The sequence below is a fragment of the Equus quagga genome, chromosome 2 (genome assembly GCF_021613505.1).
Source record: "Equus quagga isolate Etosha38 chromosome 2, UCLA_HA_Equagga_1.0, whole genome shotgun sequence".
Taxonomy (NCBI): Eukaryota; Metazoa; Chordata; class Mammalia; order Perissodactyla; family Equidae; genus Equus; species Equus quagga.
In genome coordinates this window covers 32,634,191-32,660,923 of record NC_060268.1, presented here as the reverse complement: position 1 = coordinate 32,660,923, position 26,733 = coordinate 32,634,191, and the positions used below count along the sequence as shown (strand labels likewise).

At 39.7% G+C, this 26,733-nt stretch overlaps 1 protein-coding gene across 3 annotated transcripts in view; it reads right to left on the bottom strand.

Moving 5' to 3' along the window:
* The window catches only part of FMN1 (formin 1), a 353,942-nt gene that overhangs the window by 13,285 nt on the left and 313,924 nt on the right, over window positions 1-26,733 (bottom strand). For all 3 annotated transcript variants that reach the window (XM_046652860.1, XM_046652862.1, XM_046652861.1), the window contains 2 exons: window positions 25,461-25,512; window positions 20,386-20,535 (listed from right to left, as the gene is read on the bottom strand). In XM_046652860.1, coding sequence (XP_046508816.1) covers window positions 20,386-20,535; window positions 25,461-25,512 — 202 coding nt within the window. The remainder of the gene's footprint in view (window positions 1-20,385; window positions 20,536-25,460; window positions 25,513-26,733) is intronic.

Below are 26,733 nucleotides of genomic sequence, written 5' to 3'. Positions count from 1 at the left end.
TAATTCTCACAACTATGTGAGATAGAAGCTTTCACTATTCCTATTTTACAGGTCGTAACCACCATGCAATGCTGCTTCTATAGTATATTCATTTAATGGAATTATGGCATAGTCATGAAAAGGAAGAAACTAGATCTACCAATTCAACAATTATGGATATCAGAAACAGGATAGCGAGAGAATAAAGAATTCTGCAGAGTGATACAGTGAAGAGCCCATCTGGCATGATGGTCAAGTGCTCAGGCTTCAGAGCCTGACTGTGGGATTAATTCTCAGCCCCACCACTTATTAGCTATGTGACCCTGGGCAAGTGACCTCTTTACACACCTGGATTTCCTAAAAGAGGATATAATAACAACAGTACCTGCTACATAGAATCTTTGAAAGGATTGGGACAGTACAGCTCCAGGCACAGTGTAATCAGTCAGTAGATGTTTGCTACTATTATTACTATGCATGCAATATGCTACACTGTATATATGTTTGTAAATAGTACCCACAAAACAATATTGCTCACAGATGCACACATGTGTATAAATATACAAGCATCTACTTATATTTATATACAGACTGGAAAGATGCTCTGGTTTCACGATAGCAGTTATCACTAGAAAGATGGAAAAAGAGCAAAGAGTATATCAAATAGAATTTTATTTTCATTTATAATGCTTCATTTTTCTTATTAAAAACTCTTAAAGAATATGTGGCAAAATGTTAACAGTTAATTCTACATGGTGGGAATATGGATGTGTTATATTATTCTTTGCATGCTTGTTTAAAAAATTTCTTTTGTTTTTTGAGGAAGATTAGACCTGAGCTAACTACTGCCAATCCTCCTCTTTTTTTGCTGAGGAAGACTGGCCCTGAGCTAACATCCATGCCCGTCTTCCTCTACTTTATACGTGGGATGCCTACCCCAGCATGGCTTTTGCCAAGTGGTGCTATGTCTGCACCCGGGATCTGAACCGGCGAACCCCAGGCCGCTGAGAAGCGGAACCTGTGAACTTAACTGCTGCACCACTGGGCCGACCCCAACATTTCTTTTTTTAAATTATTTTATTCATTTATTTTTGCTTGAGGAAAATTTGCCCTGAGCTAACATCTGTTGCCAATCTTCCTCTTTTTGCTTAAGGAAGACCAACCATGAGCTAACATTTGTGCCAATCTTCTTCCACTTTATATGTAGGATGCCACCACAGCATGGCTAACGACTGGTGTAGGTCCACGCCTGGGATCCAAACCCATGAACCCAGGCTGCTGAAGTGGAGCATGCGAACTTAACCACTAGGCCATGGGGCTGGCCCCTTAAAAGATTTCTTAAAAAGTATTTTAAAAATATTAAATATTTAAAGATCCACCGATTCATAGACATTTTTTAAAAAATAAACATGCATTTTGTTCAGGGCTTCAAAAAGCTTTTGCTCAACATTGATCACATATTTGCTTAATGTTGTAGTGGCTGAGTGCCTCAGCTCTTTACTTAGCTAATTTTACACAATTTACTTAAAACACACATCTAGTAATCCAATCTCTGTGTCCACATGTACAAGTTTGTTTCAATTAGTTTAACATGCTGACTTGTGCAACAGGAAAGAAATAAAAATGAGACAAAGATGAGCAACGATTTATAAAGCCCAAGAAATACATCTGCAAAGCTGCCCTGAGAACGGGCACTTCTCAACACTGACCTGGGTCTGAGGGTGTACAACCACACTGCACACTAAACTTTTCTGTTTGCAGCAGTAACTATGACTATACTTACACAAGAAAAGAATGCATTACAAGGATCAAATGCAGGTCAGACTACATGGGAGACTCTGACTGTTAAGGGATTTGCAAACCAAGATGCTGCTGCTGTAAATGAGGCCACAACTTGGAGCATCTACTCTTCTTGGCTTCTCTCCAGCAAGATTCGTTTTCAAAGAGAACATCTATCAGTAACTCTTTAATATCAATTCCAATGGAATGGTTTGAAATTACTATTTTTCTCTGGCCCCCCTAACTTTCAGAGAACTTTCTGGGGGTCACCTTTTGCTTCAGTAGTTCCTTTTTCACCTTAGAATTCTGGGCTCTTCTTTCAGAGTTGGTCTTCTACCGTGCTCCCACTCAGCATCACTTTCCCCAATTCCCGCATCCCTGCAACCACGTTTCATGTTTGCTGGATATCTGGGGTGGTGATGGTGGTTGCAGATACAGAGGCAGAGGGAATGGGAGCCAACCTAAGGTCCTATCCCCATTGCAAACCTTTTCGTACTAGCCAGTGTCTGTTGTACAGACTACAGGCAGTCATATATACCCCAGGCTTCCCAGGACAACTGTGACCTCAGCGGTACTATCCTGCTCTTCTCCCAATAGTCTCATCAATTATTATGCCTCCCTTTCACGGGGCACTCTTGAAAATCATAAAGGATTGCGAGAAGCCATAGCTTGGTGGCAAGCAGCTTCAGCATCAGGTAGGCCGGATTCCAATTCTAACTCTGCCAGTTACTAGAAAATTTGGAGCAAGTTAATTAACTTCTGTAAACTTCAGTTTCCTTATCTATAAAATGGAGATTAATATCAACCACATGGTATTATTGTGAGGATTAAATGAATGCATATATGTAAAATATCTAGTATACCTGGTATATAGCAAGTGATCAATAAAGGATAATCACTATGGAATCTTCCATCACAGAGATCTTTAAGAATCCATGGTAAAGTTTATGACCATAAATGAAACAAGTAGAGTTATTAGCTAGTTCCTATCTTGCAGTAGTATCATTTAGATGAGTCCTGAAAGCAAACCAAATCAACTACTGCTATTAGCCCGAGATTTAGCAAACCAAAGCATTCACCTTAACTTTTCTGATCTAAACACGGAATCTGAAAGTCATATCCAGAAGGTAAACTTTGATGCAGGTATGACAAAAACTTCTCAAGCAAATAAATTCAAAAAACTATGTAAACTTCAAAACAAAGGTTGCAGCTACTTCCTCACATTTTTTTCTTAAGTTTCCTAGAAGTATTATAAATAAAATTTATGTATTTATTTATTTTTTCCTCAAGATTGGCACCTGAGCTAACATCTGTTGCGAATCTATTTTTTCCTTCTTTTTCTTCTTCTCCCAAAAGCCCTCCCCCCACCCACCCAGTACATAGCTGTATATTGTAGTTGCAGATCTTTCTAGTCATATTATGTGGGATGTTGTGTCAACATGGCTTGATGAGTGGTGCTAGGTCCATGCCCAGGATCCGAACTGGCGAAACCCTGGGCCACCAGAGCGGAGTACGTGAATTTAACCACCCGGCCATGGGAATGGCCCTATAAATAAAATTTAAATTTCAAGTATTATAGAACTTCTGAGTATATTATTTTCATATTAACCTTGTTTTTCTGATAACCAAAATCCTTGTTGCTTACAGAAAATTTACATATTTATAACATTTAAAATTATATTTTCAATTAGTACTATATATTTAAAAATATAAAGGAAACGTAAGACTAACTGACCATTTTAATATTTTTCTTAGCATGTAATCAAGACATAATAGGACCAGCTAATGAAAATGATCACGTGCTAAGCTCTCAGCTAGACTGTAACATACATGAGGGTAGAGATGGTGGCTATCATTTTTCCTGCTGTTTCCTGAGGCCTTGATATACTAGCTGGCATGCATATACACGCCGTAAATGAAGAGAGACCTATAGGACAAAATTGAAAAAATCTTTTACTTTACTAAAATACTGCTCATTTGAATTTCTTGAAAATGTTGAGCTCACAAGACTTCACGGGCATGCAACCTGTGCCATTGCATGGGATCTCTTGGTTTAATGCTCTGCTGTCATTGTTTTGAAATTCTTAGTTTTTGAACAAGGAGCTCCACAAATTATGTAGAGGTCTTGCCTAAGACTTTCTAGGACATTTCAAGTCTTTTTATTAATAAAGTGGAACCTTTTTCAACCTTTTTTCCCCAGGGCACATTTATTTCATAAAGAAAGGTAAACTTGACGGGATAGAGTTGGCTCTATCTAGGTTATCTGACTGTGTTGTGATCATTTTTATGCACCTGCCTTTTACACTAGACTGGAGCTTCTCAAAAGCAGGGGATGTGACTTCAGGGTCTCTTTCCTCAGCATGTACATTGCCTGGCATATAGTTAGTGACCAATAAATACTGAATAAATGAATGAACAAATGATTACAAGTGATTAATCTCTCAACTGTAAATTCAGGCATCAAGAATGGTTATGTGGAAAATGTGAAAGTCCATTAAAGTTCAATAAAATATAAAGTCCCTCAGTCTCACCTGAATAGAACATCACCAGTACTTAAGACTGACCCTGCAAAATACAAACCAGCAAATTCTCACTACATTCTCCATATGTCCCTAACATTAGAGTGCACATCACTTTTATAAGGCAAGGCTGTTTTTCAGCTGCTTTTGTATATCATACCTATGATAAGAAACAAATGCTTAAATATTCTGACAGTCTAGCTATGTTATGTACATTGGAATGACAGAGCATATAGGTAGGTCTTAAAAACTGCTTTGACCTGACCATAGATGGTCTGTCTGTCTGTCAGTCTACTTCTCAAAAATGTTCTTCAAATTCTTGGGCAAAGTGTCATGCCTGCTGAAGGAGCTACAGAAGCTGCTGCTGTTGATGGCATTCCACTCACTCAGAATCAGCGTCCTGGCAATTACGTGGGAAAAGACTGCAAACTGGAGGTCTGCAGTGTGATCAATCTCAAAGGGTTTAAATAAATTTAAATCAGTTGCTAACATCTGTAGATGCAGAGACTTCCCATAAGAATTCAAAGTTCTGACCTCTCATAAAATTGGAAGGTATGGCAGCATCAAGTGACATTTCTGTGCAGCAGCATCTCAGTTTGTAGAACTTCCTGTCACTCCCTATCATACCCACAGTCCTGAGGGTGTCAGGCAGCGCCATCTGTCAGCTGTTCGCACAGCTGGTTTCTTATACCCAGCACACTTCCCTCATTTTTGCTGCCTGTCTGGACTCTTTCAACTTCGAAGTTTTGGCTGGGAGACTTGTCGGAAGGCTACTGTGATAGTCCAGGAATGCAGGGATGAGAGCCCAGACAACTGAAAGTCTTCTAAATGATCTAGTTCCCTCCAATCCATCCTGATGAACATGGTCTCAATTAAAAATGCTTAAATCTAAAAACATCACTTCCCTTCTCAAAAAATTTCATTGACTTCCAATCAGCTATAGCTGGGGTTAGCAAAAGCTTTCCGTAAAGGTAAAGATCTTAGGCTTTGCCGGCGATACGGTGTCTGCAACTACTCAACTCTGCCATTGTAGTGTGAAAGGAGCCATAAAAAATATATGAATGAATGGCAACACAATGCTGTGTTCTAATAAAACTTTATTTACAAAAACTGGTAGTGAGCCAGGTTTTTCCCACAGGCTGTAGCATGCCGACCCTTGAACCATAGTCTATGATTCAAATTCCTTACCCTGGCAATCAAAGCTCCCCTTGTTCTAAATTTAGTTTACCTGTCTATCTTACCTTTCAGACCCAGGTCTGGTTTTATATTATCCCTGGGAAAACCACTTAACCCCTCTGAGCCTCAATTTCCTCATCTGTTAGAAGTAGAAATAACACCATACCTAAATAACACAATTGCTGTGAAAATTAAAGAAAATATTACATACAATTGCTTATCAAGTGTCATTTCCTCCCTCACCTCACATCCAGTCTCGGCCAAACTACTCCCTGTTCTTTCACAAAGCTTTTCTCACCTCCGCATCTTGCTCTTACTGTTCCCTCAATGACTTTCTTACTCATTTCCATGTGCTTGAATTCTTCCCATTCTTCTAGAACCAGCTTAAGTGCCAAAGTCATGAAAGCTTCCTTCATCTCTCTTAGCCAGAAATGATTGCTCTTTTCGCAAGTGAAAGGGCACTTTGTGCCTCTCTTAAGGCACTTAGGACTTTTCATCTTAGGACTGGATAGGTGTCCTATTTCCCTGAAACCCCTGGGACCACTTGAGGACAAGGATCCTGCATTAAGCATATCTGGGTCTCCTCCCTTTGCCTATATCTAGCACTGTGCCATGCACAAGTCAGTTGTTAGCAAATACCTAAGTGACAAATGAATGACGTGCCTTGACAGCTTCTTTCCCCCATCTTAAGCAAGTCTAAAGGTTTAGTAAATATGCGGAGTTGTAGAATGAATATCTTTTGCATTTATCCTTGGGAATAAAAAGTAAAAACATTTAAAAATCTAGTTCCAGTTATTGATTAGCTGGTTGAGTCCTAAATAGGCCACCCAAATGGGCTAAATGTGCTAAATATTTATACATGTCTACTTATGCATGCATGCCAGGGTTCCTAAGAGTATCCACATTACTTGGCCCACACGGAGACTGAGACTCAGGGAGGTTATACAACTGGTTCCATGTCTGCAGTTTGCCTCTCTCGCTTAAAAGGTAGAGAACTCGCTGGTTAGATAATTTCTAGCTACATACATACTCAATCTCCTCCTTGGCTCCATTGTTTTGGACTCGTTTTTGGTTCAAGCCTAGACATTGCTTCTATTTTTGTTTCTGGTCTAAATATTTACTCAGGAGTATCACACATGATTGTTCATGATGGCCCACAGGCAAATACCTAAACTTGATCTCAAAGGTTACATGGCACCTCTTCCAAAAAATTCTGAAATTTAGGGAAAAAAATTCCATACAAACAAGTTAGAGAAAGAAAATAACTTCTTAATTCATAAATGCCTCAGTCATATTGACTTTTGAAAACTCTATCTTTTCTTCTTTCTCATTATAATGCGTATGCTTTCTAAGGAGTTATTAAAGGCCTCAGTAAATTTCAGCTGCTGCCAAAGTCTACTGAGGAAAGAAACAAGTATGAGATGGGATAGGGACGCAAGCCTTCTGATGTTCCTGCTCAGTCCTTACTCTATAGAAGTGATTTGCAACCTTGGTTTCACATTAGAACCTTAGAACCACCTAGGGAGGGATTTCTGCTTCTGCTTAGAATGCAGATAGGTGCAAGAGAACACTGTTCCCATGCTAATAATGGAAACAGCCAGGTAATACACAATATCATACTTTTTCTTTAACCCATCAGAGAGTTGGGGTCACAAAGCAGCTACGTGAACTTAGCATTCCAAAGAATGACACGCCCTTCCACTTAGAGACTTAGGTTCTCCACTGTTACATCCTCACTTTCTGGAAGAACTCAAAACTGGGTGTACTTGGACTGTCCACAGGCCACATTTATATGCTCACAGATCAAGCAGACCAATTCAGAACCCAGCAATATGAGATTGAAGAGGCAGAATATCTTTATTTTTTTGACATCCAGTGTTTCATTGATTCATGGTGGACAAGGCAGAATATACTGAAATATCATGAAGTTTAGAACAACAGGAGTGCCTTCATTTTTGACCACAGGAATTAAGCACATCAGCCAATCAAGAGATCTGTGAGATACTGAGGAGGTGGTAGATAGAGCGTTCATGCTGTTTTACACTCCTTGTCACTATTGGAGAAACCAATACTTTAGAGCAGTGTTTTCAAATTGTCTTCCAAAAAGCCTTAACATTCAGCAAAGATGTCTCGGGGAGAGGAGGAAGAGTTGGGGAACCTTCTAGATTCCACCATCTGCAAGCCCTGCTTCAACCAGAAAGGCTTTACTTTACCTGTTTTGTATATTGGAGTTTCATGTATGTTTTCATTTGAACGAAAAGAGCTCTGCTGTTCAAAACAAAAAAAAAAAAAAAGGAAAAGCTGCAAAACTTCTGCGAATGGAATTTAATAGAACCCACTGAAGCTCCGAGGGGGAAAGAGGAAAAAATAAACAACCTTCCTTCCCAGGAGAATGATAGCTAACACAAGTCTCCCTAAACAATTGTCCAAGAATATCTTGGAAATAGTCAACTGATGAAGACAACAAAGACTCTTAAAAGGATGATTCTTCTGACAGCCATAGCCATCAGATTCCAGCTTTTGGGTTCTAATAAAATATCAAATGTTTAAAAATCAAAACACGGCCAGTTCTACCACTCTCCTCTGCTTGGTACTTTCCAGATATGTCCTAAGCCTGTGAGGTCAACAGTCTCTGGCAAACACTCACAGACAGGCACTGGGGGGGGGACAGATCTAGAAGAGCCAAAAGGTGAAAAAATAAGTGCCCACTGGAGCCCCCACTTACCTCCCTCTCATAAAGGCAGGAATCAGCCACATTTCTTTATGATTCATTTCTTTATGGTCTTGCTTGGAATTTTGCATGATATTCCTGATTTGGGCCTATTCTACTTTCCAATTTCTATTTGCTTGCTTTGCTTTGCTTTTAATAACCTCAAAATAAAAATGAAATGGATCTCACCTAAGGTTACTCCCAATTTAATTGTGACTGCAGTTAACATTTTTTGTTGTTGTTGATCATCTGCTCTTTCCCTTTCCGTTTCTTTCCCATTCTGAGTATCTGTATGAATTGTAACAAGACTGTCAGCCTATTAACTTCTGAATAACTCTGAAGTATGAGGTTAGCTTATATTTTTGATTAAAGGAAAGTCATGTAGGTAATTAACTGGTGTCTGGACAGAACTGATCTCAAATCATGGCTCAGATTGGGGGTCTACACTCTAAGGAGTGGGGTTCATTTTAGTGTTTAAAAATGAGTAAATGTTCTAGAAAAGGCAAAACTATGGTGACAACAAAAATATCAGTGGTTGTGAGGCAAGGGGGAGAGATGAATAGGCAGAACACAGAGGATTTTTCGGGCAGTGGAAGTACCTTGTATGATATTCTAATGATGGATATATGTCATTATACATTTGTCCAAACCCACAGAATGTATGCCAACAAGAGCAAACGCTAAGGTAAACCACAGACTCTGGGTGATTGGGTGATTATGATGTGTCAATATAGGTTCATCTTTTGTTAAAAAAAAAAAAGGAAGTACCATTCTGATGAGTAATGTTGATAATGGGGGAGGCTATGCATGTGTGGAGACACGGGGCATATGGGAAATCTCTGCACCTCCTTCTCAATTTTTTTGTAAGCCTAAAACTGTTCTAAAAAAATAAAGTCTTTAAAAAAAAATGAAGAAAAAATGGGTAAATAGCCCCCACAAAATGCCATTATGTTTTAAACACCTATTGGTGAAATCTGTTAGAAATTCTCTTAAATGATAATGATGAATTCACTTCAGCAGGTGGAAAATATACAATCTTGTAATATTACCAGGGCATACTTGTTAGTAAATCACTCTTCTGCAATGTAGACAACAGGACCAAGGAAGGGACTTTTGGGAGTACAGAAGTAAAATTTTTGCTTATAATGCTACTTGCTTCAAAGAGGAAGCTCTATCAGACATCCAGTACACTGTGACCTAAAAACATTAATCGGTGCATGACCCAGACCATGTACACATCTTCACTGGACGTTCAAAGTCAATGGCTTTGTAAACGTCAGTGGATAAAGAAAAGGCAGGCATTGCAAGGAATATAGTTCACGGAATGCATGTTGGTAAAAGCATGAAATCTGACCAGCTGTAATGTGAATCTGTTTAAAGAAGACGTAGTATCACTCAACACTAAAGAGAAGAGGTCAAAATAGTCTAGAAAAGGAAAAAGCAGCCTCTGTGTGCCAACACCTATAGTAATGGACCTCTAAGTCAGCACACCACAGGGAATACCCCCAAGTTCCCTGAAAAGGTTAATAAAAGCTGAAGATCCAAACCACTATACCATTAGACACATCCTAAAACTTAAACCGGAATCTCTCTAGCAAGTACAAGAACTCTTCATTCTGGTGATGATTCTGAAATACATGGAGGAACATGGTCAACAAAACAACATGAGAAAAACATGCCTTTATCAATGGCCCAGTAAATTTTGGCCTAGAGACCTTTGAATGGTGAAGAAATTTTTTGTGGGATGGAAAAGGAGTTGGCACCTACTGGAGACCACGTTTGTAAAATAATGAACTTGCCAGTCTGACTATCCAATGAGGTTGGCTTTACTAATCATTATTAGGGACAGCTTCTTCTATAAGAAAATTATGACATTTTTATGGTCTCCCTTTAGAAGAAAAAGTCAGAGAAGGAGTATAAGAAGCTGCAAAGATGAAATATCAACTGCATCTTCACTCCTTTGCCATGATCTCCTTGTAGCCTTGAACTAAGGGGCATCAGACCAAGGAACAAAGAATACTATACAAAGAGACTTTGGGGAGGTGTGGAAGTGGCTTTATTGCTTAAGAAAGCTCAATACCACATGATTTACAGTACTTTAGATGGAGAAGGTTGAGGGCAACATCTTGATAACTTTCCCCATTACAATTACCTGAAGCAGAGATGGAATTAACATCATAGGGATTGTCCTTAATGTTGTGCTTTTAGAAGGACATAGCTATGTCAGGCCATCCTCCAGTCATTGCCTAGTAGTCTGGATATTAGAAGTAGGGCTCTCTGTGAGCTCGGTGGAGTTTGTTCAGGTCTTCTGATATTCCTTAAGTCTCCAGAAGGTACTGTCCTCAGTTCACTGAGTCAGGTTGTTTCTCCATAGCCAGGGGAAAGGGGGCTCACATGCAGCTTTGGTTCTAAATAAGTAAATGCAACCATGGAGACGCGCCAGGGGCATCTCCCTTATTTCTATGCAGCTTGAAAACACTCCCTCACTAGGTACTTTTGAATTCTTGATATAACTATTACACATGGGTAAGAGTTATGAAAGTCAAAGAAATGAGTAAGTCACTCTTTGCTGTCAGTATAAACAATGCAAAGACCAAACTCATTAACTCCTCAATGTAAAAGGAAACGTCTTCCTCACTGCAGCAGATCATGAAAGCATCATTGACTAGTCTATGTGGAATGTTTCCAAAGGGTATGAAAATAAAACTCAGGGAAGAGAGCCGTAGACAATATGAAATAATGGGCAACCCCAAAATCATTTCTCTCAGGCAGGCTAACAGGCCTACATACTTGGACAGATGCACTCTTCCATGCTTCTTCTCTCTTTAGAATCTGCCCCTTGACCCTGACTACCCCTCCACCCCGAGGCCCTCCAGATCAGTCTCACTAGCAGCCATGGTAAGACAGACCAGCAGGAAAGTAACACAGGTTTTAGACTTGAAAGACTTAACTCCTCACACACCAGAATCTAGTCTCTAAAAGTCATTCCATGATAAATGAGCCCATCACTTCTACTTCCGAAATCTGACAATTTTCCCTATCCCATTCCTAAGATATTTTTCTATTTACAATGAAGGAAGTTCTCTTCGAGACTGAATTTCACCAGCCACACAATCAGTCCCTTCATAGTTTTTGCGGGCTATCACTTGTAGTACCCAAACACACTTTGACTCTAAATGATTAATTGCAGAACAAAGGCCGCTTCCGTTTGCAGAGCTTCCCCACAGGCCACAGGGGAGTGGAAGTAAGAGGGTCCCTGGATTTGCCCTGGAATGCTTGATCAGTTAAACCCCATCACTCTGCACTCGGTAGACGAAACACCCCGCGCCACCCGGCGGTTTAGGTGCAGAGTGAAAGGTAACGGCATTGTATTTCCTTGTTCAGGGAGAGGCGTCTGGGAGGCAGCTTAGAAACTGAAGTCAGCCCTGGGTCATAAATCTGCAAAGTTAATTGCAATGCACGGCTAATCTTTGGAAGAGCCTTCCAATTCTGATAATGAAGACATGCAAGTGCCTGTAGACGCCAACCCCTCGACCCCCTGCACTCCTTTTGGGTTTTGAAACCTGTACTGCCTACTGAATCTCACCAAAAACTTGAACTGATCAGAGCCTGTCTGCATGGGTGACTAAAACAAAAAGGGTGAGCAGACAGGCGAGATTGTATGGGCAGGCAGCCCTGCCGGTGCCCCTCAAATCATACTACCCAGGCAGCCCCCTATTCCACCTATTCTATGCGCAAGGCGGGAGCTGTCAGGAGTCCCACAGATAAGCAATTTAGAAATATTCTAGCTGAATGAAGGAGACTTACTTTGGGTTTCCATTGCTGTCTGCCAAGCTAGGCAAATAGAGTGTGGACAGATGCTCTTTAAGGTTCTTATTTGAGCTCCAAAGAGGTCTGAGGCTTGGCACAGCCACGAATCCCAAGAATCTTCACTTCCTTGTTTTTCTCTAGCTTTTTTTCTTTTAAGATAAATTGAAAGTAATACAGTCAAGAACAGAGAAGGTAATTATTTTTACCCCATTAACTAATCTTCCTTGTTCTGATCATGTCTATCCTCTTTAACAAAGCTAATAAGATTTCAGATGCTTGGGCCAAGGCAACCCATATGGGATATATTTGGAGAATTCTACCACCAAAATACAAATAAATAGGATGTCTCATCTATCAGCAGCAGACAGCAAATTCTATAATCAATTTCAGCGTGGCAAAAGAAAACAGCGATTGCTTATTTGTTCAACAAATATTAATTGAACACCTACTATACGTTAAGGAACTACAAGGTGCTAGAGAGAAATGAAGTACAAGATACGGCCCTGGTCTTCTAGGGTTTACAATTTATTTAAGAGAGAAAATGTTTACAACTAAATAAATGAAAAAGAAGTCACTAACTCCAAAATTGAAAAGTCAGTAACCCCTAAGAACTTTGGAGGGAAGAGAGCTCACAGAGATTGGGGAAGCTTTGTGAAGGAGGCAGTATGTGATCACTAGATTAAATTCTTACAGAACAGGGTCTCAAAGCTTGTACAGCACTTAACACATAATAGATAATCTTTACACATGTGTGTAAATCAAGCTAACTGCTGCAAATTTATATTTTGGGAATGCAAAATGCAAATACATGAGAGACGATGTGGACCGAGCACTCAGGGAAGGATGCACAGAAAAGATCGCAGTTAGGCTGGCCCCAGAAATCACACAGTATGATTCCTCCAAAATGTGTGTTTGAGTCTCCCAAGTCCAGGCCTTTGCCATGCGATCTCCAAGATGTCCTTACCCCTTTCTTCTCTATGTAGCTGAATTCCCTGCAAATTTCCAATGTAAAATGACAGGAAATCAGGGCTGGAAGAGATCTTCAAGATCACCTATGTCTAGCAGTTCCTAAACTTGGCTGAATGTAGTAAGAATCACTGGGGAGGTATCCTTCTCCCTCCCACCTCCAAAGCTGACCCAATATATTTAAGCAAGGGATGAGTGAGGCCAAGGCATTTATTGAAACCACCAAACAAAACGAATTCTTGCTCTGCCACCTCTGTGGGGAGCTTTCTAAAACTGCAGCTCCCTAGACTCCACCCCCTGGGATTCTCATTCTGTAGATCTATTTATTTTTTACAAAGCTCTCCAGGTGATTTGGAAGACCTGCCAGATTTGAGAGCGACTGATTGTTAATATTCCCCCACTGGCTTCTGAGTCCTCTCTACAACTTTCTGCCCAGAGACGTTCTGTTTAGGGCTAAACATCTTCCCCAAACCTTCCCTAAGCCTCCACATTTCTTTGGGATCATTTCCTCCTCCAACCTCCTACACCACCCAGGATCTTCAATGTTCACTTAATATCATGTCATACTACGTTGTGAAGTCCTTTCTACATCAATAAACAATTATTAGGCTCTGTGCTGGAGGACGCACCATAAAAGATGCCACAAGGAACAGGTTTATGTCCCAGAGGTGGAAAAAGACACACAGACTTCTCAAATAACAGGTTGGAATGAATGAAGTGCTAAAGGATGGTAAGAAAAACATGCTGTCTGAGACCAGAAGAAGAGGTAGTTATTCTTCTTCGGGGTATTTCAGAAAATTTCAAGAGAAACTGATTTGGACATAATCCTTAAAGGATGACTATAATTTGACCAGCAGGAAATAACCAGGGATAATGCAGTGTAAAGGCATCATTCAATGACAACACAAGGCCAGAACGTGCCGGTGTGAGAAACAGTGAGTCCCCATGGTGGGTACATGTGGAATGAGGATATGGGAAATGAAGTTGGAAAGTGAGTTAAGGGCAAGTTTTTGGAGGCTCATGCTCTACTTTGGGAGGGAATATGGAATACTCAAAAGAGCTCAAGCTTTAGCATCAAATAAGACCTAGGTCTTCATCCTGCATTCTGTTGCTTACTAGTGAAACTGTGACATCGGCAATTCCATGCTTATCTGTGAAATAACAATACACCTTCTTTTTAGGGCTGTTGTAACGACTCAGCAATACTTAACAAATATAAGTACCAATCACGGCTAATTCTCTTCCCTTTACTTCATCAGTGCTAGAAATAAAACCAGAATATGCTTAAAGAAATAGATGTGATCTAACTTCTGTTTTAGAAAGACAACTGGATGCAATGTTAAGGGACATTGAAGAGGAAATAGAAAAACAATAGGCAAAGAGAATAGTTAGAAAGATGTTTCAATAATGTAGGTGAGCGATGAGGTCCCGAACTAGGGCAGAATCATTGTGAAGACAGGGTAAAGAAGAATAACCACCAAGAAGGCAAAACCGAGCAGTCAGCAATAGGTGGAAAATGAATCTTGTAGCATAAAAGATGATTTGAGTTTCCAGCCTGCTTCTTTGCTACTAGAAGGATAGTGGTGCAACTGAAAGTCATGGAAGCTAAGAGGAGTGGGCCTCAGTTGAGACAGAATATATTCTACTTGGGACACACTGAATTGCAGATGAAGGCTGGTCATCCTGTGGAAACGTTTAACGTGCAGTAGGAGATCTGAGTCTAAGACTTAGAACTAAGAGGTTGCTCTGAGTAGAAGAGGCCTTGGCAAAGAGGTGCTAAGTGAAGCTGTGAAAATAGTTGGGACTAGCTAGGGAGAGTGTATTGAGCAGAAAAGAGGAACACTGAGATCTGAACCTTGAGGAAAGTCCACACTTAAGGAATAGGAGAAAAAGGGGAGTTAATGAAGGAGACGGAGGAGGAGTGGTCACCTTTGCAGAAAGAGACCCAGAATACTATCAAGGCAATAAGGCATCTCAAGGTGGAAGAAACTATTATAAGTGTCAAAAGCTAGTAGTGGCAAGGAGTTAGAAAGAGCCCTTGATTTCACGGTTAGCAAAGGTGGCAAAGACTGCTAATGGTCTCAACATCCATTTCTCCTGCTCTCTCCAGTAACAGAACCCATCAGTCTTTAGCTGGGCACTTGGCTCCCAGATAAGGTTTCCTGGCTTCCATTGTGTGTAGCCATGAGATTAAGTTTTGTTCAATGAAATGTGTGTACCTTCCAGGCCACGCCCTTGAAAGGAGAGGGTGTGTCCTCCTTTCCTACCGGCAGGAGCTCAGCCGTAGTGGTGTTAGTGGATGTGATGTGAGCCACCTTCAACCTTGTGAATACAGACCACACCTGAATGATGGCCACCACAAAAGAGAAGGAACCTGGGTCCCCAACATCTAAACAACTTGCACTCAGATTGTTAGGCAAAAGTAAAATAAACTTTTCTTGTTTAAGCAGCAGTTTATTTTGGTCCTTGTTATGGCAGGTGAGGCTTTATCCTTACTGATACAGGAAGGAGGGAGGGTGTGCTAAGGAGACAGAAGTGAGAATGAATATAAACTCTTCTTTTAAGAAGCTAGAAGGGAAAGGAGAGAGACAGAAGGACAGTTTCCAGAGGAAAGAGGGTCAAAAGAAGTGTTTTAGTTTTAAAATCAATGATCCTAGAATTCTTAACATTTTAAAGTCTACTGTCCTCTCTCCTTATTCATGACATATTTTTAATTTTGCAGAAGTAGTTTTAAACTCATTGGTTGGGAAATAAGCAGGTTGGATTCTTCGTGATTATGATAGTTCTCTTTATAAGTTAGCTTTTTGGGACATTTAGTGTTTTGCCAACTAACTAGGGGGTGATTATTTGTTTTATTAAAGGGCTCCCTTATAATATGAAGCTTCTTAGCAGTTAAGTGTATACAAATCATTTAATCACCTAACAGAGGGCTAGGGAAAAGAAAGTCAACTTGTTAGAAGTTACTGTAATGATCATGTATGTGTGTCAGCAGGAAAGCAGAAGTCAATAAATAAAAATTGTACTTTATGGAGCTTTTTTCAGGAATAACTTTATCACATAGAGAGAGGAATTCCTGCAATGTCTACACTGCAATCAATGGGTCTTTTGTGGGTTGAATGACAGCCTAAGTCCCCAACTCCTGGTCATAAAGTGACCTGAGCAGTAGGGAGCTTTGAGAACAGCTTTTGGGATAACCCTACAACAGCTCTGACGTATCTGCTGTGAAGGGTATGGCAGTTACATAATTAGCCAAATAGCTGCAAGTAATATACTTAAAACAAAAATCCTATTGGTATTTAGCTGAACTAAAAAACCAAAGTAACTATCCATTCCCCTATGGTGCAAATTACAGTTATGTGTAAAATGAAATTTCTTATTTGCATTTCACACAAAATTCACCAAATTCCTTATTCACTCATTACTTACCTATTATGGGTTTTTTAAATGGCACTTCTAAGGTTTGCTTTGGCTTAAAGTGAATTATTCGCCAAGACTTTATTCCTGGAGACATGAATCCTCTGGGATTTCTTCACCTTTTGCAAATTCATAGTTCATTTTGTGGGTAGTAGTGGTTTGTGGCCTCTATTTGTGCATGTGTGGGACATGTGGGATGTAGTCGTAAGATAAACCTAAATGGTGGAAAATTTCATAAAGAAGGGTCCTATATCCCAGAATAATTAAACAGAAAACAATAAAGAATAGTCAGTAAAGGTAGCAGCAAAAATTAAGTTACCTCTTTGCAATAATGCATATGCTTGGATAATCTGTAGATTTAATAGGTGGAAAAATGTGTGTTACAAAAATCATTGAAAGTTTGGATATCAAGAGGCACAAATACAAAAGTGCATGAAAAAGTAAAATTAAGGCAAAGCTGCCTCTGAGAGTAAAAATCTTGATGAACTTTAGTAAACCACTAAATGCAATGTTGGACACACGTGAGCAGAGGAAAATCAATAAAAAAAAAAATATGGTGTTCAAGAAAAGAACTGGGGACATAAGGCCAAGTAGCTGTAGACATTTACTAATTCCAAGAGGGCAATGAAAATTCTCCCTCACCCCACATCTCTCCCCTACTCACCACCAGACCTTGGCTTGAAATATCTTCTAATATACTCCCTAATGAACTCAAGAGCAAAGGTGAGGGGCATTATCTCAGAAATAAAAGACACACTTTCTCAGAATATTAGAAAAGTAGTTTCTCGATTCATAGAGATTTAGAGCTAGAAGAGATCATAGTAAACACTTAGTTCCTGCTTCATTCCAATACATACATTTAACAGATGTGACAATTGGGTGCCCCAGGCAATAAGTGACTGGCCCAAGAGCACATGGGAAATTAATGGCACAGAAATGCTGGTTTTCAACTCTCTATGTAGAGGTCTTTTTTACACCACTGAGCACTACCTGTACTCAGAAGGAGTAAGAGAAGGACTTGCTACATTTCATCGGAGGATGAGTTCTGGGACTAGGGTCGCAAGAGGACTGAGTGGGTCTCAGACTAAAGCTCTAGGGAGTGGGGCATTCTGGATTTGTGCTTGGTCACAGAAGTTTGCTATTTTGCCTATATTGGTTTAAATGCCAAGGAAAGTTTATGCCATTAATATACCATCGTATAGTAGCTTGCTCTTCTACTGTTAATCTGCAGATAATGATAGGGTTTGTTGATTACTCACGAGGCACAAGAACATTGGACATTTTTATACAGTCATTTGCATGTTTAAAGATTGTTTTGGGTTTCACAACGGGCAGTTGTTACCCTGCTATGGGGCTAGGTGAGCTCAAGTTTGCATCAAGCTAATGTGTATTCATGGAAACCACACTAAGCAGAACAAGAAGTAAATATCCTCTACAACGTAAAACTGACCTCAAATCGCCTGAAGTAGTTTTCGACACTTCCACTTCATTTTGAAGTGAATGTGTCCCTTTGAAAATCCTACTATTGATCCTTAATTTTTCCCAGTGATATTCGGGGGTTTGGTTGGCCTTCAAATATATCTAAAAGTCGAGTAGGTGAAATTTCTTGTGATGAGATCCCAAATTATAGTTTTTTTCCCCTAATAATTACAAGCTATCAGGTTTTCATTTGGTTATGAATTTGATTTTTGAGGATGTCTTCGTACTATGCTATGTAACCTCCTGACATTTACTGTTGTTGGAATTTACTGTATTTCTGGGAAATGTATAATCAAAAATGACAACATCAAACCTCATTAAACAGATGTCAAAATAAAGCAATCATATTTTTCTCATTTAATTATAATAGAAGAATTCAAGTTAATTTGCTTATTTTACCATAATGAATACATGATTCCAACATTTTAAAAGCTAAAATCCTTAGGAGATACGGGACAATTTTAAAAAATCCTCATTTCACTAGAAAACCCTGGATATTAACCAGTTTGTTTAACTGGATGAACAGTAATACACATAACGTGCTAACATTTCTTAACAAATAGAATTTTTGTAAACAAGCTGCTTCCAAAAATATTTTATGAGCCATCATTAACTTTCAGAGATGTTGTTTATGTTGGGAACCTTGGTGATCCATCTCACAAAGCATGGCTGGAATGAAGAGACCCCTGAAACTGCTAAATGAGAAGAATTGAAAAGGGTCCTGTGAAGTCATGACCCTTTAAAGGTGTTGGTTTACAGAGTGCGAAGTGGGTAATTCACCAGCTGCACCCAGGAAGCAGCACTGAAAATACCTATGGCTAGCAATCAGAGAAAATGTTACTCTGAAGGGCGGTTGGATACCACCACAACTGCTGACACACAGTTAGTTTGGTCTAACTTCTGTTGATAGGGAAAAACTCCTAATTTTGGAACACAGTTCAGTATTTCAACAGAAGATTTCTAAAATGCAAAGTGATTAATTACCCTCTCTGTTCTTTTTTTGGACCATTTTTTAGGGCTTTCTAACTACAAAGACAAATTCACTAAGGACTATGCTCAAAATCTGAGGTGCAAACATCTTAAGCAAAGGCTGTACATTCAGGGCCCGCTGCTGGATCTCCTGGTCTTTAGGTGTAGATGTGGAGAGCTGACTGGCCAGCTGCTACCGTGTCAGAGGGAGAGGCACTTGCCTTGGTCACTTCTCTAGGAGGCTCAAAGGACACAGAACTTATTCCACAGGAGCTCATTTTAGCCGAATGGGTTAAATAAGCGATTACAAGACAATAGCAATGAGTTGAGTGTCAAGATTTTTAGGATTTTTTCTCATGTTACTATCAACAATCTATTTTCTAAAGCATGTCACAACTTTTCTCTGCTTCAGTTTATCTGTATGATGGATATACTCAGTTTAATTCCATGTTCCCAAAGAGGTGATGGTGGAAAGATGTGTTGATAAATATTGTTAAAGCTCTTTGACGTCTTTAGAAAGAAAGGCAGCTTTCTTTTTCTCAGGGAAAAAACTCCCTGAGAAAATATTCAGAGACTCATCTCTAAAGTTTGACCCCTTTAAAAATAGCTTTTTAAGGTGAAACATATTATTGTATAGTGTGTGTATGTGTGTCTAAATATCTTATGTATATGCCATTTTGCTGGTTACAAAGAACAAAAACACTGAATTGTGGAATTTGAGGTCGCAATGTTTAGTGAGATATAGATGCTATAATTAAATAAACCATTTTCCTTAATTTGTAGAATTTCTTGGTCTCCTACACCACTTTGAATGACACTCTTATACATCTGTTCTGCAGGAGTAGTAGCAAGCCCTGTTTGAAGTTTAAATTCATGACACCCTTTGTAGCACAGTGGCGACCTGATCAAAACAGTGATCAACAGAAATGCTTTTTGCTGATAAACAGGGCCAAATTCAGTCTCTTTCTAAGGAGAACGAACACACACATACACACTCTCTCTCCCTGTATTCAGAGCCGAGGTTTTTCTTCTACCCCCAACTAATAAAATCAGGAGGCTGCAATGAGGCCGAGCGGCACGCAGTTTGATGTCCTCAGCAGGATACAGGGAGTCAGAAGTGGCGCTGTAAATCCAGAGCGGGGCTTCAACACAGTGTTAAGTGTGGCCCGAGTCGCAGAGATTTCCCTTTGATGCAAGTTCAGTATATTAATGGGAAAAGCATTCACTTTTATTTGTCTGTACTGTCTGCGACAGCGAGGCTGCCTCATTTAGCCTGGGCCAACATGAAAATACACAGAGAAGCAATCTGTTGCAAATTAGCACAGCTCCCCTTTCATTTACTAGCTAGTAATTGGAAGGGGTTAAGAAAGTGTAACTTATCGGATCACGTGAGTGTATCTGCTTGTGCGGACAGCAAGCCTCCCCCGAATTTCCCTATGAACCCTGAGGCCATAATCCTTCTTCGATGTCTACTTGATCTGAAAGACAACACTGACACGTGTGAAATGTGCACACTTTGTTCGGTTTCAGAGGCAGTCTCCTAGACTCCTGACGGGGGTATTAATGACTTTATTAGAACCTTACCTCTCTTTAGATATGCTTTTACTTTCCCGTTTCCAAATCGTCTTGAAGTCACTGCAGAACTCATACCACACCATAAACACGTAGTTGGGTGTGATCTCCTTCTCACCAGACTTTGGCTTCATCCCAAAATATCCTACTGTTGTTTCAAAACTGCAACAGGTAGGAGAACAAACAGAGTGAGATAGAGGGTGAGAAACTGTCAACATCAACACCCATTAGGGTGAGGAGAGGGGACGCTGGGGGTGGTTCCCACATGTTCATTCTCTAACACAGGAGCCCCGGTTCACAGTCACTGCGGCTTATCCTAAGCCTCAGAAAACCTATCTGTTCAAGCCAATTTTCCAAGAAATTCAACTTGCCTGGGGATACTCCTGGGCCTATCTTATCTGTAGTAAAACCAGCATGCATAATTCCAAGAAGATATGTAGGTAAAACTTTGAGTTTGTTCTTCATCTCAAATCCATGTCATTTACTTGCTTTTCAGCTTAAGTTTAATGATTACACGTAACACTGATGACAAATTGATTCTGTAGCATTAGCAGTTGTCAGTTAGATAGCCCATTGGGAATAATTAATCTCTAGAGTGTTTCATGGAAAATCAAGAGACTTCTATCCTCATTCTGGGATCCATTAGCTTTGTAATCTTGGGTCAATCACTCAGCATTAGACTCAATTTTCTCAAGGGTAAAATAAGAGACTTAGGCTGTATGATCTTTGAGAAGGGTACATTTTAAAGCTTGACATGATGCAAGAATATAAAGCTCCCATGTACAAAAAGAGACAAAATAGAGGGCATAGCAAGATTTGGATGAAAAACCACCTCTGGTCTAAAAAATGATCTCCAATCTGGTCAGAAAAGAATCCAAGTTTTCCGAAGTAGATTCCAAGATATCACTAAGAAGCCCCTGACCCACCCCATGGAGGCTCACTACACACCAGAGTCCTCTGGCCTCCCAAGCAGCCCTTCTTGGAGGCACTAGCTTTGCGGCAATTTATAGCTCTGCACTCAATCTTTCCCTCCACCTACCCCCATCTACCCCCAAGCCTCACATACTCATTTGCCATGAGCAACAACACTTAAATAAATGGCCTCCTTTTCTAGGGTGTTGGAAACTAATCAAAGCAGGAATGGCTGGCTAGGTTTATTACTCAATGCTCTATCATCTGTTCAGACACAGGCTTTTTTTTTTTGTGGCCATCCTGAATACTGAGTTTCTAATGGAAATCTATTCAATGGCGATTGTAAAACCCTGAAGCCCCGTTACCCTTATGGAGCACACTTTCATCTCATTCTCAGTTATTGGGCAATATGTATCTCATAAGATTTTATCACATTTCACAGATGAACTGTTAATTGATTCCATGGCTATGATTAGGCGAGATCCAAGCTGGAGTTGCAGCTTTCAGTCCCATAAATTCTTTGTGCTTCTGTAAATAATAAATCTGTTTTTAATGCAAATTAAAACTACTGGTCAGGGAATTTTAGCTCCCAGTTATTAAAAGACTGGAAGTGCATAAGTGGAGAAAGGCAATAACTGCAGTAACTTCTTAAGAGACTCTCTTATAATTCCAAACATACATATTTTGGAGCAAAACCAGTAATGGAAGAAAGTAGCAACGTCCACTTTTGCCCCAGACACAACTCCTAATTCTGTGGCAGTCAAAATACTGATAAAACCAAACGTACACTCCATGGCATACACTTTTCTTTCATTCAAAATGAAAATTATATTGATTGCAGCATGGAAATATATGTCGAGAGTTATCTAACCCATAGGAACAGGCTATGAATTTCTTATAGAGTCATGGGCTTTAGTGTTGGAACAGACTTACATCCACTCATCCAATGTTCTCATTTCACAGATGAGACAAAAGAGACCTGGAAAGACTGAATGACTTTATTCATTGGCAGAGCTGGGCCTACAACTTAGGTCCCCTGATTCTCAGCGAAATGCTTTTTCCATTCTACCTTTCTGATGCTGATGCTCGCTGACACAGGCATTTAAGAAGTAAAATATCATTTTTTTCTGTCTCTGCTTTAGACACGGTTGTCCCCCGTATTATACAGAATGTGTATCACCCCCAGCAGAGCACATTATTTCTTCCTTTTTCTTATGCTCAGTTTCCATACAGAGACATACTTATTTGTGCATTAATAGAGAAGAGAAAGTCTTTCCCTTTTAATATTCAGAGAAACAAATTCTCTTTCTAATTTTCCAGCAGGATACAGTGAAGAGCACAGAAACTCCAGTTACTGTGCATGATGGATCACCTCAGCATCTCTGGCATTATTTGGAGTCTAGATTGTGAGACCAAGATATTGCAAATACTTCTGCAGTTTTAGAGAATGACAGCATTGTTTGTGGGTTATCCCAGAACTTGCGAAAAGCATGTCATCATCCTGGGGGCCTTGCTTTTCCCAACTCTAAACTGAAGCTAACCATGTACTCTTACCACCTCTCCCCCTGGGGATTTGTGAGGCCCTGCTTGCTAACCCTCAAAGGCGATGAAAACTAAAGGAAATGCCAAATTTCAGCATTTTTTCTCCTATGTGTTTTAGAAATTAAGAAAACAAATGAGCCTTTTCGGAAGAACCAAAGCCAGCAGTCCCAGAGGATGGCCTGGCTTTGGCACTCTGCAACTTTGTCAAAGATGAAGTCGCTCTGTGGATGTGCCTTAATTGATTTTGGTATTATCCCTTTGTTCAAGGAAAAGCTAAAAGCTACAATATGAACCTACAACGATCTGATAAGGTCTCGACTATTGTCCTCTCCAAACAAAACTGTCTTCTTTTCAAATTCAATTTTGATTCCCAGAAGACTCGGAAAACTTTCTGAAATTTGGGCATGAAGACTGCTGATATTTAATGACTAGGAGAATTTTCTCCAAGAGAGTAAAGAGCAATCATGCTTTTTTGAAATTTTTGTCAGCAGTTAACTCTAAAATAGCTTTCAACTTTTAAAAGATTGATTTCTAATCATATGTTCCGTTCCATAAAACTTTCTTACTTCACTCTAAACTACTCCCTGACTCCTTTTCTTTCCACTATAATTCCTTGTCTGATTTGTATCTTTTTAGTTCAGCTAAACATTTTAAAGTACAGACAATGATTATATCAAAGAGCCCATAGCAAAATGAACTGTTTTACTTTTACAGTGTCGAGATACCAAAGCGGAACACATCCACTTATTGTTTTACATGCATGCCTTCAGAAACTGCTTAGGAAAAGCAAATATTCCTTAGCCTCAGAGTAAACTGTTTCTCTTGAGAAGAAAACATAAGAATTTACTGAATCTCACACGAATATTGCAACACTGACCACCAACCTCCTTAAAGAGTGTAAGCAAACAACTGTGGTTTCTGCATTAAAGATGAGATCTAACATATTTCATGTATGACATGAAAGCTAGACTACCTTCACCACAAAGTCACGGAAAACGCTGACAACCAAAATTTATGACCCCCCTCAGCATAGCTAATGCACAGCAGCAGCTTCGGCCCCTCTAAGGTGGGCCCCCCCTTTCCTTAAGCAAGGATCTTGAAGAAGTATTAGAAATTTGACATCTACCCTGGAAAGCAAATTTCTGTTTGGCCTGATACCAATGCGCCCTTGTTGATGGTCTCTTCTGAACGTGCTGGATATTTCTACAACACAGACATACTCATTTTACAGACTGAGGAAGGGAAGGTTAATATAGGGGTAAGGGCAATAAAGGGGCACAAAAATCTACAAACATAACCATGTGATTGTCTCGGTTTCAAAGACGATCATGCGAGGATGATAAGCATGATTCAAGAACATGACTATGCTTAGAAAAAAGCAAGATTTTTGCAGATGAAAGCAAGACCTTAATCTTGCTTTCACCTGCATTTTAACTTTACTGGCAATTACAATGGGAAGCAGGGCAAGATGTTGGCGCCTGTCAAAGCAGAGCAGATAGCACTGTCCATAGGCTTTCAAAACTCTTGGAAATTGTGGCTAGAAAGGAGGAAAATAGTTCATTTCTAGAGTCAGCTCATTTGCATTTAATAAACTTCCATCCTTACACATTTGTCAAGCTCATTTTTCCTGATATGCTGTTTCCTGCCCTTATCACTTAATTTTTTAGTACAGTTAGAATTGGTACCAGCAAAATTTATCTCAATTTTCTGCCCTGAATATGAAAATGCTTCAGTGTATTCCCATTCACCCTTCCAAGAGGGAGGGATAGCCAAGTTGACCAATCTGGGCACCAGACAAAAAAAAATCCCTATAAGTGATCACAGCCAATGATTATCGAGTGAGGTGGATGGTTCCACTTTGGTGTCTATTGAGAGAGAGAAGAGCAAAGAAGAGGCCTGAAGTGGGCGAGAGGCCGACTAGAAGACCTCTGACGTCACTTCCAACTTCTGGGGGAGTTTTCCATATATAGACGTCAGTCCCCTCTCACTTGTCCCTTGTTTACAATATCCCCTAAGATCTGAGGAAAGACATAATAAGTCTCTGAGCTGTTTGTAATAATTGGTTTAATCTAGTGGTAATACTAAGAAGGATCACATTGTTCCTAACTTCCATGAAGTGGTTCAGGAGTGGAGTAATGGAGCAGAGGCAACTGGATGGAAATAGTGCCATGATGTGTGAGGCATATTGAGTTACTTCTGGATGATTCTTTGCTTCCTGAGGAAAGATATTCCCAAGTCCTGTTACAATGCTTTCACTCTAGCTCTCCACAGAACCATATTGCTCACGGATGCATAGTCTTAACAATTGGAGCCAAAAGAATGGCTAGTCAGACATCATGCTAAGCAAAATAAGCCAGTAATAAAAGGAAAATTACTGTATGATTCCACTTACATGAGGCACCTAGAGTAGCCACAATCACAGAGACAGAAAGTAGAATGATTGTTGCCAGGGGCTGGGGGAAGGGGTGATTGGAAGAGTTATGGTTTAATGGGTACAGAGTTTCATTTGAAGAAGATGAAAAAGTTCTGGAGATGGACGGTGGTAACAGTTGCACAGCAATGTAAATGTACTTAATAGTAATAAAAAAAAGAATGGCTAGTCAAAGAATTGGGGTCAAGTCAGAGGTGCTTACCTTTTCTGTGCATTCTCCAAGTGACTTTCTTCCATTTTATGCTCTTTTTTGGCTGTGAAAGAGAAACAATTAGAATGAGGACAGTATTTTCTTCCACCATATCCTTTGCAAAATCTGCTAACTTTCATTACACCCATTCATTATCTAAATACGTCTGAATTCAAGGGCTGGCAGCACCTACATCACATGTCCTGGAGATAGGACTCAAATCGCTACATCTACCACTGCTGCTTTCTTGATATCAGCTAGAGCCCACGATGGCCATATAATTTATTGTTCTCATTGAAACCTTTTGAGATTGAAAGGAAGTGATATTAATAATTACACCTGGACAAAGGCATAAACTGGAACAATCCTGGTCAGATCTGTACATGTGGTCACGCTGGCTATAGCTGGCCTCTTTGTGGGCCTTGGCACATGCTGAGCACTTTCCTTTGGCCCCCAAAACATAACAAACCCAGCACAATTTGTAGCAGTTCTGCTCAGATCCAAACAAATTCATGGGAAGCCTTGCACACACTGTCTCTACACCCATCAGCCCCTTTGGCAGTCAAGGGAAGCCTGTGGGTCTCCCTTCTCAGAGTAATATTTTTAAATGTATTGCAAAAAATATCTAAGATTACTAAGGAAATCAATGAGACTGAGAAACAATTCTGAATTTACAAATTAAGAACTCATGCCCTGTAGGGACTACTTAATCAGGAGGTTTCATTTGGGGCTGGTTCTTTTACATTCTCTTCTCTCTAATCAGAAGATAACATTGTTCTGTATGATAATACTACTCTTACACTTTAAAAAATGTCCAGAAAAATAGGCAAGCCATAATGATCTATACGAGCCTTAACATTCCTTTCATTTAAGGCTACAATGATGGAAAAAAATGAATGGAAAAATATTCATCATATTTAGGGCCTAAATTGTGAAACACCGTGAAAGGTGTTAAAAGATTTTCAAACATCACCATTTTATTAAGCCTAGCCCCACCATGAACTACCTGTGTGACTGTGGGCAAGTTACTCATGACCAAATGCATACTTATTGCCTCATCTGTCCTATGAGAATAGCCGCACTGACTACTATCACACAGCTATTACCAAGATTATGAGATAATACATGCAAAGTGCTTAGCACGTAATATATGATCAATAAGTGACATGACAGATATTATTAGTATCTCATCATCAACTTCATCACTGATTTTAAAACATAAATTTTATCAAGTGACTCCCTGCTCAAAACCTTCCAAAGGCCTCACCCTTGAAATAACCTCTAA